The 15791-nt window shown below is 33.5% G+C and overlaps 1 protein-coding gene across 1 annotated transcript in view; it reads left to right on the forward strand.

The window, feature by feature from the left end:
* Window positions 1-15791, forward strand: part of CWC27 (CWC27 spliceosome associated cyclophilin) — a 227522-nt gene that overhangs the window by 12797 nt on the left and 198934 nt on the right. Inside the window, exons 3-7 of the mRNA XM_030844133.2 lie at window positions 5970-6082; window positions 8302-8445; window positions 10478-10576; window positions 11187-11290; window positions 12970-13039. Coding sequence (XP_030699993.1) covers window positions 5970-6082; window positions 8302-8445; window positions 10478-10576; window positions 11187-11290; window positions 12970-13039 — 530 coding nt within the window. The remainder of the gene's footprint in view (window positions 1-5969; window positions 6083-8301; window positions 8446-10477; window positions 10577-11186; window positions 11291-12969; window positions 13040-15791) is intronic.

Here is a 15791-nt window from a genome sequence, read left to right on the forward strand (position 1 = left end):
TAATACTTGGGCAGAAATATAATTAGTCAAAATATGTCATGATACCCATACATTGTACAGCCAGAAATAAAAAACATAATGACAAATAGCAGACTCACGGCATCCGAATAGAAACTTCATTTCCTATTTGAGGTACATGTAAATTTCTTTTTTTCAATACTGGAAAAATTCAGGAGGATATTTTGAACACACATAATGAGATAATAAAACCCTTTCAAAATACTTATGGGAATGATACATAAACATTTAAGAAGGACGTCAAACATTATTGCAAGCAGGAAGATCTTTTAAGCACATGGTAAGCTGTAAGTATAAATGCATAGTTCAACAGTGATTATTAATAAATTACAAGGAAATGGAAATAATGGATATGGAAATTATTTGGAAATTTGCAATTCTAGGCACAATAGAGTACAAAATTTAAGGTGTAGAGAAATTATAGAAAATTTCTACTCAATATATGTAGTAGTATAATAATTTCATTTATCCAACAAGAATATAATTAGGAAAATAAAGGAAAGCTTAAAGCTAAAATCCAACATCACTGAAATACTTAATAGGAAAAAGAAATAAGATGGGTAATTTTAAAATTGGAAAGCACAAGTAATAAAGACCTCTTTCATGTCCCCCTTCCCTCATATCTAATAGATCTCTGAGCCTTATAGATCCTGCTTCCTAGAGAATTCTTGAATCTGTGCCTCAAAATAAGCCATAGTCAGGTCTTGACTCTTAGGACAACAGTTGCTCTCTCTCTCTCTCTCTCTCAACCTTGTTACTTCCAATCAGTTCTTCATTATGGAGTTTAAGTGATCCTTTGAAAAAGTAAATCTGATCATGTGCTCAAAAACTGTTGATTGCATGCACTATTTACAATAGCTAGGTCATGGAAGCAACCTAAATGCCCATCGACAAATGAATGGGTAAAGAAGATGTGGTACATATATACAATGGAATATTACTCAGCCATAAAAAGGAACGAAATTGGGTCATGTGTAGAGATGTGGATGAATCTGTCACAGAGACTGTCACAGCAAAGTAAGTCAGAAAGAGAAAAACAAATATCGCATATTAATGCATATATGTGGAACCTAGAAAAATGGTACAGATGAACCCGTTTGCAGGGCAGAAATTGAGACACAGATGTAGAGAACAAACATATGGACACCAAGCGGGGGAAAGCAGTGGTGGGTGGTGCTGGTGGTGTGATGAATTGGGAGATTGGGAATGACATGTATACACTGATGACTAATAAGAACCTGGTGTATAAAAAAATAAATAAAATTAAAAAAATAATAAAAAAACTGTTGATTGCATATTATGGGCATAAAGGATTATTTTTACTTTTTGATACATACTCAGGTAAGTATTCAAATTTGAGTATGGATTTGTAGAATTTAAGTGAAAATATTAAAGTCTGACCTCACATTTGTTTTGACCTTGAAAATTTATAGGTTGCCTCCACATTATCTTATTTAATCTTCAGAACAGCACTGTGAGTGAATTTATATTATTAGTTTTATAATGAGAAAATTACATGTGCAGTATGATGACTGTAGTTAATAATACTGTATTGCATATTTGGAAGTTGCTAAGACAGTAGATCTTAAAAGTTCTCATCACAAGAAAAATAATTTTGTAACCATGTATGGTGATGAATGTTAACTAGCTTTATTGTCCGTGAACATTTCACAATATATACAAATATTGAATCACTATGTTGTACATCTGAAACTAGTGTAATGTTATGTGTCAATTATATCTCAATTTAAAAAAAGAGAGAGGAAAAAAAAGAGAAAAAAAAAAGAAAGAAAATTGAGTTTAAGATTGCACAGCTAACAAGAGGCAAGGCTCAGAATTCCTGACTGCTATATACATTTTTAATCAGAGTAAATGGTTACTTAGGGATACAGGAGAAATACTTGTAGACTTCTTGATTTTTACAGTTTCTGGTTTGTAACCAAGGAGAACTTGTCTGTACTGGGGAGTTCTTGTGAACATAGCCTAACAGCTCTTCACTGGGAGAAGCGATTGAAAAAACTCCATTAATCTTCCTTTCTGCTTCTTCCAATCCATCCTATGAACTGGATACAGTTGTTAGATTACAGATTACATTTTTTAAAATGTGGATTTTACTTCCAGTTATAGCTTGCAAATGTAAATAATTATGAGGGTGCCTGCAAGCCACAGTATTATAGTACTTCATGAATTATGATAAACCATAGTCATGTTTTGACTAATAAAGTATCACAAAGTACTCATGCAATTGGTGTTTTATGAATTATGTCAGTAATTGTATCATTACAGTGTCTGGCCCACAGTAGGCACTTGATAAGTATCTGTCATTGAATGAGTTGGGTTGGTTCAGTTTCAAGTAATAGAAGACTCAACTCAAAATTATTTAATTAATGAAGACATTTATCATCCTCTTTGGTAAGAAATCTGGTGTCCAGAAGTTCTGCAGCTCAGTAAAGACTTTAGTGAACTATGCTCTTTCCATCTCTTTGCTTTGCATTCCTCAGCATGTGATTAAATTATGACTATGCTCAATAACTGAATCCAGCTCAATCAATTAGGAGATCATATATGATCTCTCTTGTATGTTTATAGCTTCCCATTAATATATATAAATATAAGTAATTTTCTTCATTTAGCAAACTTACTGAGAGTCTAATTGGACTCATGTATTGTGTTAATTTATTTATTGAAAATTTCTTGAGGGTGGTGCATTGATGGTGCTAGACCTATAATCAGTGAGTAATTTTGATATATTTTGGGTTTGTATGTTGTTTATATAAGTTAATTTTCTATGGGGAGAAGAGGAAGAATTAGGAGGTAAGGTATTTATCTCTATGAGGGTTTCTCAATCTCCAGGACTGTTGACATTTTGAGCCAGTAATTCTTTGTTGTAGGGGCTTCCTGTGCTTTGTAGGATGTTTACCAGTATCCCTGGCCTCTACCTACTAGATGCCAGTAACATCTCCCATGTGTGAAAACCAAATATTTCTAGACATTGACAAGTGTCCCCTAGGGAGAAAAATGCTGCTTCTCCTCACCGCAGTTGAGAACCACAGATCTATACCAAAACTCTCCAATTTTTATTTTGAAAACTGTAATCCGGAGTTTAAGAGAATCCTGAAAGTAGATATGAAACAACCACTACCATGGTTTCTATAGAAATTGTTCCGTTTTGAGTAGTTGTTTTTTTTTTTTTTTTTTGCAGTACGCGGGCCTCTCATTGTTGTGGCCTCTCCCATTGCGGAGCACAGGCTCCGGACGCACAGGCTCAGCAGCCATGGCTCACGGGCCCAGCCGCTCCGCGGCATGTGGGATCTTCCCGGACTGGGGCACGAACCCGCGTCCCCTGCATCGGCAGGCGGACTCTCAACCACTGCGCCACCAGGGAAACCCCTTGAGTAGATATTTTATAATACAGAAGAAAAGATTTTGGTTTAGGAGCCTATTTAACGTTCTGGGGGAAAAAATCTTGTGACTAGTTGTATTTACTCTGATAACTATAGATACACTTAGTTTTAGACATTGATAAATTTTTCTTTTATTAAAGTATGGTTGATTTACAATGTTGTATTAGTTTCAGGTGTACAACAAAGTAATTAAGATATATATATAGATATAGGTAGATAGATATTCTCTCTCAGATTTTTTTCCATTATAGGTTATTGCAAGATATAGTTTTCTGTGCTATACATTGGTCCTTGTTGTTTATCTATTTTATATATATAGTAGTGTGTATCTGTTAATCCCAAACTCCTGTTTTATCCCTCCCCACCCCTTTCCCCTTTGGTAACCATAAGTTTGTTTTCTATGTTTTCTATGTCTGTGAGTCTCTTTCTGTTTTGTAATTAAGTTCATTTGTATCATTTTTTAGATTCCACATATAAGTGATATCATATGATATTTGTCTTTCTCTGACTTACTTCACTTTATATGATAATCTATAGTCCATTCATGTTGCTGCCAATGGTATTATTTCATTCCTTTTTATGGCTAAGTAATATATACATATATATATATATATATATATATATATATATATATATATACACACCACATCTTCTTTATCCGTTCAGCTGTTGATGGACACTTAGGTTGCTTCCATGTCTTGGCTATTGTAAATAATGCCGTATGAACAATGGGGTGCATGTATCTTTTCAAATTTCAATTTTTGTCTTTTCTGGATATATGCCCAGGAGTGGGATTGCTGGATCATATGGTAACTCTATTTTAAGTTATTTTAAGGAACCTCCATACTGTTCTCCATAGTGGCTGCACCAATTTACATTCCCACCAACAGTGTAGGAGGGTTCCCTTTTTTCCACACCTCTTCAGCATTTATTATTTGTAGACTTTTTCATGATGGCCATTCTGACTGGTGTGAGGTGATACCTCATTATAGTTTTGATTTGCATTTCTCTAATTATTAGTGATGTTGAGCAACTTTTTATGTGCCTGTTAGCCATCTGTATGTCTTCTTTGGAGAAATGTCTATTTACATCTTCTGCCCATTTTTGATTGGGTTGTTTCTTTGTTTATATTGAGCTGTTTGTATATTGTTGATATTAATCCCTGTCAGTCTCATGTTTTGCAAATAATTTCTCCCATTCTGTAGATTGTCTTTTCACTTTGTATATGGTTTTCTTTGCTGTGCAAAAGCTTGTAAGTTTGATTAGGTCCCATTTGTTTACTTTTGCTTTTATTTCTTTTGTTTTGGGAGACTGACCTAAGAAAGCATTGCTATGATTTATGTCAGAGAATGTTTTGCTTATGTTCTCTTCCAGGAGTCTTATGGTGTCATGTCTTCCATTTAAGTCTTTAAGCCATTTTGAGTTTGTATTTGTGTTTGGTGTGAGGGAGTGTTCTAAGTTCATTGATTTACATGCAGCTGTCCAACTTTCCCAATACCACTTGTTGAAGAGACTGTCTTTTCTCTGTTGTGTATTTTTGCCTCCTTTGTTGAAGATCAATTGACCATAGGTGTGTGCCCTCTATTCCTTTCTCTTGATCCATATATCTGTTTTGGGGTCAATACCACAGTGTTTTGATTGCTGTGGTTCTGTAGTATTGTCTGAAGTCTTGGAGAGTTATGCCTCCACCCTTGTTCTTTTTTCTCAGGATTGCTTGGCAATTCTGGGTCTTTTGTGGTTCCATATAAATTTTAGGATTATTAGATCTAGTTCCATGAAAAATGTCATAGGTAATTTATAGGGATCACATTAAATATGTAGATTGCTTTGGGTAGTATGGTCATTTTAACAATATTAATTGTTCCAGTCTAAGAGCATGGGATATCTTTCCATTTCTTTGAATCATTTTCAGTTTCCTTTATCAATGTTTCATAGTTCTCAGCATATAGGTCTTTCACCTCCTTGGTCAGGTTTATTCCTACATATTTTATTTTTTTATGTGATTTTAAAAGGGATTGTTTTGTCAACAAAAGAAAAAACAAAAACCACATGATCATCTCAATAAATGCAGAAAAAGCATTTGATAAAATTCAGCATCCATTCATGATAAAAACTCTCACCAAAGTGGGTATGAAGTAAACATATCTCACCATAATAAACGCTATTTATGACAAACCCACAGCCAACATAATACTCAGTGGTGAAAAACTGAAAGCTTTCTTGCCAAAATCTGGAACCAGATAAGGATGCCCACTCTCACCACTTCTATTCAACATAGTATTGGAAGTCCTAGCCATAGCAGTCAGACAAGAAAAAGCAATAAAAGGTATCCAAATTGGAAGGGAAGAGGTAAAATTGTCATTATATGAAGATGATATGATACTCTATGTAGAAAACTTAGACACCACACAAAAACTATTAGAACTGATAAACAATTTTAGCAACGTAGCAGGATACAAGATTAACATACAGAAATCTGTTGCAGTTCTTTACACTAACAATGAAAAATCAGAAAAAGAATGATAAATTCTTTTTATTTTCTTCCAGCATATTATGACAACACCATATTTCATAGAGTTGTACCTGGTTTTATAGTCCAAGGGGGAGATCCTACTGGTACAGGGACTGGTGGAGAGTCTATCTATGGAGCCCCATTCAAGGTGAGACTGAATATTTTTTATCTATTTTCAAGTCAGCTTGGATTGCTTAATTAAAAATGATTGTCCCCCATAGAAGAAAATGCATTTTACATTAGTGCACAAAATCGGGTCTATCATATATTTAGGATTATACAGAATAAGAGCAGCACTTACCCCATCAAGCATTCTTTCTAAGTTGTCTTGTCACAACGTTTTATGCTAGATTGAATCCAGATGGAGCTAAAGGTGGTAGTGAGGAAAATGTGAGTCAGAAAAAAAGACTATATAACAGATTTCCCGATATCTGACTGTATCTGATCTCGGCAACTTTGTATGTGTAAAACATTTCTAGAACATTGCATATGCCATCCTATTTTAAAACATTTTATTTAACACTGTATAGAATTTATATTAATCTGCTTGAACTGCTATAACAAAATACCTCTGACTGGGTGCTTTAAACAATAGGAATTTATTTCTCACAGTTCTGGAGGCTAGGAAGTCCAAGATCAAGGTGCTAGCATACAGTTCTGTGAAGCTTCTCTTCCTGGCTTACAAATGGCTGCCTTCTTGCTGTGTCTTCCCATGGTGGAGAGAGAACGTCCTAGTGTTTCTTCCTCTTCTATTAAGGGCACCAGCCCTACTGGATTAGGACTTCACTCTTGTGAAGTCATTTAACCTTTTTCATCTTCTTATGGGCCCTATCTCCAGTACAGTCACATTGTAGGTTAGTGCTTCAACATATGAACTATGAGAGGACACAATTCAGTCCATAGCAGAATTCATTTTAAATTGTACACAATAGACCTCTGTAGCACAAAATGCATGCTGTAACAAGAAATCAGAAGGGGAAACAGAAGGAAGAAGCAACATAAAAGTTAGAAGAGCTGTGGGTTTTAATCAAGAATAGGTCAGTGTTTTGTTAACTGCCAACATAGATCTAAAAAGAAAAAAAGTTAATGTCATAATTAAGATATAAAGGATAGCAGGGGGTTCAAGTAAAAGCTAAAAGCAGGGTTATTTATTAATCTGATGGTATCAATATTATGTTCTTTTAATGAGTAAGCATCAATAGCTCTTAAAATATGTGAATTTTTAAAAACTTCAAATTTATACTAGTAAGATAGAGTATCTGGAATTTCCTTTAATTTTATATTGGGTTACTGTATGATTCTTGAGAAAAATACTTCAACTGTTTGCTTTAATTTTCATATGATAGTGGCCTTAGAGCATGTGAAATGGTTATAAAAGAGTCTCAAATGTCACTGTTAGACTATTTTATATTTTACAAAATTGAGATATCTCATTATTTTAGAGCCTCCATCTGGTAGGAAGCATTCCTTTATTCTATTATTTGGTTTAACAGAATAGCTCTTTGTGACAGTTCCTTTCTAAATTGAGATTTTTGCTTATTATATTCAAATGATACAGATATCTTGGTAAGTTTTTCAATTAGGTCATTTTTAATACAGTATCCAGAGTTATGATTCTTTGAGTTCAAATCCCTTGAGACGAATTTATTAAGGAAACAGAACTTCCTTTCTGAAAAACATTGATTACATAACATGCCTATATTATAAATGAGTCTAGTATCAGGTCTTCTATTAACTAAGAGACTAATGTATATGTTATGTAATCCTGCCCTAGCAAGAAAACCACCTTAGAATGGCTTGCTCCTGCTCTTTTGAAAACTGTCAAATGGGACCAGTGCCAGTTCAGAGATGATTCAACTTAGGACTTTAAAAAACACAGTGAAGCACATAACATAATCATACTAGATTCCTTGAATTAAAAAATAAGAAGAAAACAATTGTTTCATGACATTTAGAATGGGGTCAGGAAGGGAATAGTTGAAGACTCTGTAATGATTCAAAAGTAGTTATCCTGGAGAAAAAAAAATAGAAGGTTCTAAATGCTTAGATGGCTTTGAGAGATGAGAAGAATAGCGAAATGACTCAGAAATCCATTCCCCTTGAGTACCCTTCCTCTGTGTAAGTAGTAAGCTTTCCACAAAACAGGCTAAATTTGTGGCTGAGTATATTTAGAAGATACTTACAGGCTAGTGAAGTTTAATAGAATTGCAGGAACTGTAGATATTGGATTTGATTATATGTGAAAATCAGCTAAATAAAACTTCAGCATTTTTGGTTAGAAGTTGTATGGGACCTTGCTTGTTAGCTGAAATATGAAGGGCCTTATAACTGAGGACATTCACTAAATCTTTTTTTTTTAATGTTCAGGATGAATTCCACTCACGGTTGCGTTTTAATCGGAGAGGACTGGTTGCCATGGCAAATGCTGGTCCTCATGATAATGGCAGTCAGTTTTTCTTTACACTGGGTCGAGCAGATGAACTTAACAATAAGCACACCATCTTTGGAAAGGTTCGTATCCAGTTATCTTAAGCTTCTATGATATATATGATCAACTTATCTAAGAGCTGCCTTCATAAAAATATTCCCTAGGATATTTATTTATTATTACTAAAAATGATGGAATACTGTATATTCCTGTTATAATAAACTATGAGGAACCACCTGAATTTTTGTGTGTGTTTTTCAAACAAGTCATTGGTTTTAACTTTAAATTTTTCTGTTTTCTAAAATTGTATTAATGGTATTATTAACTATTACGTCACTCAGCTGCTACTGTTTTAAAATTTTTAGAAAGACACCTAGGTAATAACATTTAGTAGTTTAAAGTTTATCTTGTTAATGATGAATTCCCTTCAGTTTAAAGTGGAACTTGTGTTAACATTAAAACTTTTTTTTTAAAATAAATTTATTTATTTTTGGCTGTGTTGGGTCTTCACTGCTGTGCCTGGGCTTTCTCAAGTTGCAGCGAGCGGGGGCTACTCTTCGTTGCAGTGTGCGGGCTACTCATTGCGGTGGCTTCTCTTGTTGTGGAGCACGGGCTGTAAGCACGCCGGCTTCAGTAGTTGTGGCTCGCGGGTTCTAGAGCACAGGCTCAGTAGTTGGGGCACATAGGCTTAGTTGCTCCACATGTGGGATCTTCCTGGACCCGGGATCGAACCCATGTCCCCTGCATTGGCAAGTGGATTCTTAACCACTGCTCCACCAGGGAAGTCCCAACATTAAAACTTTTTACCTGAAATATTACTTTGAACAATACCTATTTAATCCTGCTTACATTTAACATCATATCAGAGATTATCATTTCCATAGAATTTTCAATAGTTTTCTTTAAAAGGATTCTGAAGATTTTTTTTTCTCATGCTTCTCCCTTTTCATAAATATTCCAGTATTTTCCCAGATAGTTTTATTAAGTCTTAGGTGTGTTAGACATCACTAGTGCATCAGCTCCCTCTGCTGGTTCAACAAGAATGGTTTCCCCCATCTTAGGCAAAAGATGAAAAGGGAAAGAACACACTTAGCACAACTGGAAAACTGGTATTATTTTAGAACTTTTTAGAAATGTTGAATAAGAGGAGTCATGCCAAAAACATTCAATACAGTATTGTTGCTTAATACTTAACGTGGATTAAGAAATATGCATTGGTGCATTTGAGTCACTCCAACACAGGTTGTCTGATGTTCACAGATTTTCCTTCCTATTATTTACAAAAAATAAGTATATAATAAAATGAGATTTATGTTGCCATTCTGCACCACTGTTTACAATTGATGTTATATAACTTACACATTAGAGACAAAGTATAGCATAGTGGTTACAAGTCAGAATGGCCGTCACTGTCGGCTGTATAACTTCTTTGAACCGCAATTTTCTTATCTGGAAAAGCAAGATAATGATAGTACCTACTTTTAGGATGTTTTGAGGATTAAATGAGATAATGTCTTTTTTAAAAATTCCATTTCTCTTTTATTTGATATAACTTCCAGGGCTTAGAAGTTATCTGGGTTATATTACTCTTTCGTATCCTTGCTAAAAGTAAAACAAACCAAAAGTGGAATCATTGGATGTTCTGTATAGGATTCCCTGAAATATGTATTTAGCCCACTCTAGCAGACATGGCCGACCTCTAAAAACAATCAACTTTATCTCTTTGGAGAATGCCTTTAATAATGTCTGCAGAGCACTTACCACATTGTTATTGTTATTTGCTTGTTCTACCCTATTCTAAAGTGTAAATTTGTTTATAATGTTTGAACAAAAAGTAGTCATTCAGAAGGAGGTTATTTGGCATTATATTTTTAATAAAAACTGACATTAAGTATATATTGGAAATTTCTCAGAAATCTTACTGAGGGATTAAACTTCATCAATGCCTTTTCCCCTTAGGATGATGTTGCTTTTTTATACCATTTAATGCGTATACTCTTATATAACAATATGAAATTCCCTTTCAGTTATTTAAAAAATATTTTCAAAAGTCCTCCCTTATTTCAAAGAATGAATTTACTATTTTTCAATTAAATTTTCTTTTTTATTTGTTAGATTACAGGGGATACAGTATATAACATGCTACGACTGACAGAAGTAGACATTGATGATGAAGAAAGACCACGTAATCCACACAAAATAAAATGTTGTGAGGTAGGAGCGTGATTATTATGGGATACATTACTTAAATTATCACTTAAGAGAAATTGATTATTTGTATTGTTAAATTATTAGATGAAATTAACATCACTACTTAGATTTTATCTCTGTAATTTAGTCACAGTTTCTGATTAAGAACTTTTTTAATTGAAGATTTCGAATTCAAAGATAAAACTTCAGCTGGTAATCCAATGAGTGCAATACTGGACTCATAATGGAAAGCTGGATGAATTAGGTTTATTTAGCCCAGTGAAGTGATATCTTAGGTAATTTAAGAGTGATTCTTCATTGAGGAAGCAAGGACCTTAGAGCATTTGATTTGGAGTCAAAATACCTGAGTTTGTCTCTCTTACTATGTGTTATGTTTTCTTGAATATTTTTCCCTTTTGTAAAATAGGGATAAAATACCTTTTACTTAGTAGCATATTGGATTACTGGGAGAATCCAGTGAGGCCATGTAAGTGGAAGTATATATCATTATGCTTGTAGTGGTTATGTGAGGAAAAATTATAGACACTAATGGCAACATAATTAAATATTGGTTTTAAGTTTTTGTGAAATTTTATAAAATTGAATCGTGTTTTCAAAATATTTCTTTCCATAGGTTTTGTTTAATCCTTTTGATGACATCATTCCAAGAGAAATAAAAAAGCCAAAAAAAGAGAAACCAGAGGAGGAAGTAAAGAAATTGAAACCCAGAGGCACAAAGTAATAATCAGAGTAGAAAGATTTTCTCCTCAGCTTGAAAAGCAACACTGGTTCATTTAGTTCACTTTATTTCCTTTAGTAACAATTGTTTAGTAGTGAGGGGAGGTCAGTTTGGACCAAGAGGTACTATCTAAATTATATTGTGCGTGTGTTTTTCTAAATGTACATTTCTTATATTCAAATACAATATATAACTTTAAAACCTTAAGGTAAATAAGTATTGTCTGCGATGTCCATATGAAATCTGTGTTAAAAAGTAGGTAAATATTTATGATCACTACAAGACTTATTTATGTAAATGAGTTATTGAGAAATTTTTTTGTTTTTTACTTGTTTTTCCATTAATATATGCTCAGGATAAAGAACTTAGAAAGTAAAGTATGAAGGATATAATGACCACCTGGTTACATTATTTAACTTTTCACTCTTATTTTTTGGTGCTATTAAGATAATCTTATTATAAATATATTTAAACATAGAGCTGTTTCTGTATTATTTCCTAAGGATAGTTTTCTAAAAATAGAAATTTCTTCTTTTAATAAATTTCAGTAATTTGTGAACAATGTTCTTTAGATTATTTTGTCTATTTTATTAAAATAGATATCAGAGAGTTGGATTTCAACTTTTTTACTGAACTGTAGCGTCGTATTAGGGATTTTATTGTACTTACAAGTGTTAGAGTCAGACAGTTTTAAGTATAATACTGCCTGCCCCAGTTATAAGAAGCAAAGTTTATTAATCTTTCTGAGCTTCAGTTTCCCCATCTTATAAAATGGAGATTTATAATACAACACCTGGTTATAATGAAGATTAAATGAGAAGGGGAATTTGAAAACACCCAATAGTGTAGGTATTCAATATATATTCATTTCTTTTCTTGATATCCTACAATGTAAGTAAGTTAAGTTGCTATTATTAAACTGTCACATATGAGCCAGACACTTTAATAAGCCGTTGCTATCTTGTGGGAAAATAACTTCTTATACAGCTTTATATTTGATTTCCTTTTATTTTTAATTATTTATTTTAACTAATTTATTTCTGGGTGAAAGGTCACTGTCACTATATTCAGATATAATATTCCATAACTGTGATTTATCTTGACAACAAGCCCAAAAGTTGGATGTTTTTGTTTTTAATTCATAGCAAATATAATAGGGATGATGTGGTAGTTATTGATTATATCTAAGTTTTTAAATGAAATTCCTCTTTTGTGGCCAAATCTTTTATTTTTCCAATATTTGAAAGGAGAGTTTTAATAACTTATTATTTATCTTCCTTGTGATATATTAATTTGAAGGCTCAAAAAAGACAAACTTGATTTTTCTTCCCATGTACCATTTGGTTAGCTAAATTTATTGCTTTTTTTGACAATTTTGTTTAACTTATTAATTTTAAAATATTAAGATTGTTTTGGCAGACACTAGATAAATTGCTTCCCATTTGTAGTACTCTCAGAGCTATATGTTTATTAGTTTTTTAGAAATCCCCATTTTGCTCACCAGTTTTGGTAACTATAAAAAGCTTTAATTATTTCTGTCATGCTTGACTTAGTGTATTTAATGGTTCTATTGCTTTGAAAGTAGGATATTTATAAGTTTTGTTTAACTTTTTCTTCCTAAATTTTTTCTTTAATTCTTTTTTCCTTCTTTTTTTTTTTTTTCTTTATTTCTGATCAGAAATTTTAGTTTACTTTCATTTGGAGAGGAAGCTGAGGAAGAAGAGGAGGAAGTAAATCGAGTTAGTCAGGTAAAACTCTTAATTTGCCCTTTGTTCTGAATTATAAAAGAGATTAGGGTCTATATCTCACTCATTTTTTAATCTCCTGCTATACATAGCACAGCATGTTTTACATGGTACACATTCAGTAAGTGTTCATTGAACCAATTCATAAAATGATCTGTGGTCCGTAATATTTGCAACTTCTGAGATGATTTGAGATAGTTATTTTTTTTTAATCTGGCATTTTAAAAAATCAGTTACAACTAGAGTTAAAGAATTATTTAATTTTATGATTCAGATTTTAATTATGCTTGGTTTAATTGGATTGCCAGATGATTTTGTAATTATCATTACTGGAATAAACAGTGACAGACCAAAGCTCTTGTATTCATTTTAGTATTATTTATATGTATTTAATCATTTCATTAATTATCATCACAGCTCTTTAGATAGGAATTATCATTCCCATTTTACCTATGAATAAATTAAGGTATGAATAGGTTGTAATTTGCTCAAAGTCACATAACTAATAAGTAGCTAGAGCTGGGAGTTGAACCTACATCTGTCTCACTATAAAATCCATGTCTCAAGGTTATACATTGCCTCCTGTCCTTTATCCCACCAATGCTCACCATAGGCCTTTAAGTATGGTTTTCCTCAATATCACTTTCATCACAGTACTCATTGCTGAAACACCTACAGTGCCCCACCATTGTTTAAAGCAGTGATTCTGACAAATATGCCCCAAGAAAATCATCTTCAAGGGTTTTTACTCCCCCAAATTTTCGTATGTCTTTCTTTCTTAAAAATTAGTGAACACTGAGACCTAAAGGATAAGATTCAAAGTCTTTACTGTAGTATGTAATTAAAACCCTGTAACCTAGTACTACCTTACTTGCTTGATGTAGTCACCTGTTTCTTACTGACACTTACAATAGCATCGACTTAAAAGCACATTATTTTTACCCTTGTCTTTACTTCTTTATCCATATGCTTCCCTCATCGTTGAGCCTGGTTTTGGTAGGCTAATATTGGGCATAGAGTAAGCACTCTATTTATACCCCTTGCATTAAAACTGAATTAAAATGGACATGTATAAGAAATATTTAGTCTTTTTTTTTTTTTTTTTTTGCTGGCTTCAGTATCCTTGATTGATCTATTTGATAGCATGGATTCAGTTACCACACGTATACTAACATTCTGAACTCTAGGAGACAAGGCCAAATATTTCTTCTGGGCTCTTGTCCCTCATTCTGAGTTGCCTTTAGGAAACATCTCTATTTTAGATATCAAAATTAAATCCATCTTTACATGAAAACCTCCTTTTCCTATTCCTTATCAACATCACCAATCACTGTTACCCTGGTATCTCAGAAGTCATCGTCAGTATACTAGTCTTATATTATTCATGATTCAAATTTGTCCCTAATCAAAATGAAAGATTCACTGTATGTCATGATCCTGTAGGTATATTTGTAAATGGAAAAAATCATGAATGTTAGATCTGGGAATTTCCAGGATTCCTTTTCACTGATGTTTTGTGAAGATGTCAAGTTTCCTTGCGTATCCATGCCTTCCCCAGTGTCCCCCCAACCCCTTTTTTTCTTTTGCTTGGAGTGTGTGCTCTCCTTTATTTGGCTAATTTTTATTTTTCCTTTTAAAATTTACCTCCATTATTAACTCCTCACTACCTCTGCCTCCCTCCCCAAGACAACTTTCACCCAGGCTGAGCCATCAAACACGTGTTATACTGCGTTGTAATGATTTTTCTTCTTATCTGTGCTAAGTATTTATTTTATGTAATCTCTATAACAACCATGTGATATGGATGTTACTGTTCCTGTTTTGTAAATGACGAAATCAATACTGAGATGTTAAGTTGCTTGCCTAAGACTGTGTAATTAGGAGGTCGTGGAATCAGAATTTTGAACTTAGGTTTCTATAGCTATTAAAGCATCTAATGTGATTTTGAATGCTGCAAAAGCTGCCTCCTTCTAAGGGACTTCCCTGGCGGTCCAGTGGTTAAGATTCTGAGCTTCCACTGCAGGGGACGCAGGTTCCATTCCTGGTCTCAGAACCAAGATCCCATATGCTAAGCGGTGCGGCCGGAAAAAAAAGCTGCCTCCTTCTAAAAGGCTGGCAAGAAATTTCACTGGTAGCACAGCATTCTGGGGTGGGGGTCAGCTCAATGCAGTCGGCCCACTGCCCTTCCCTAACTTCTGTAGGGTCTTGGGTAGTACTAAGTTTAGCAGCCTTGTAGAGCAAGTGTAGGCAAAAGGAATTTTTCTGTCAATCCTTTGTTGAATTAAATTTCTGGTCTAAAATAACTTTTGTGCACAATTACTTTGAGATTGACTCTACTAGGAAATTAGTTTGAATTTTTTCTATTGGTAGCAACAGCATGTCTTAAACGTTTAAAGCATATCTTCCTCCTGCTGCTTACTTTTGCACAAAGTAAAAAAAGAAAAAATAATAATGTTTAACTTCTACTTAATTATAGTGAACTGGATACTCCAAAAGCAATTTGTGTTTGCTACAAGGTTGAAATATGAAAGATACCACCGTAGATAGTTCTAGCTTGCTTTTTATGTTTGCTCTTAAACCTGTAAAACACTTTAAACAGTAGAAAGACCAAGTAAATTCTTTCCTCTCTGCCAAGAAAATTGCAACCCACAGTCCATTATCAAATAAGTAGGATAACTCTAGTATGGTGTCATCACAATTCTCTTGTCTGACTTTTAAATTGAGGGTGCTCTGTGATAAAATTATCAAATGTTTG

Source organism: Globicephala melas, chromosome 3 (genome assembly GCF_963455315.2).
Source record: "Globicephala melas chromosome 3, mGloMel1.2, whole genome shotgun sequence".
Lineage (NCBI taxonomy): Eukaryota > Metazoa > Chordata > Mammalia > Artiodactyla > Delphinidae > Globicephala > Globicephala melas.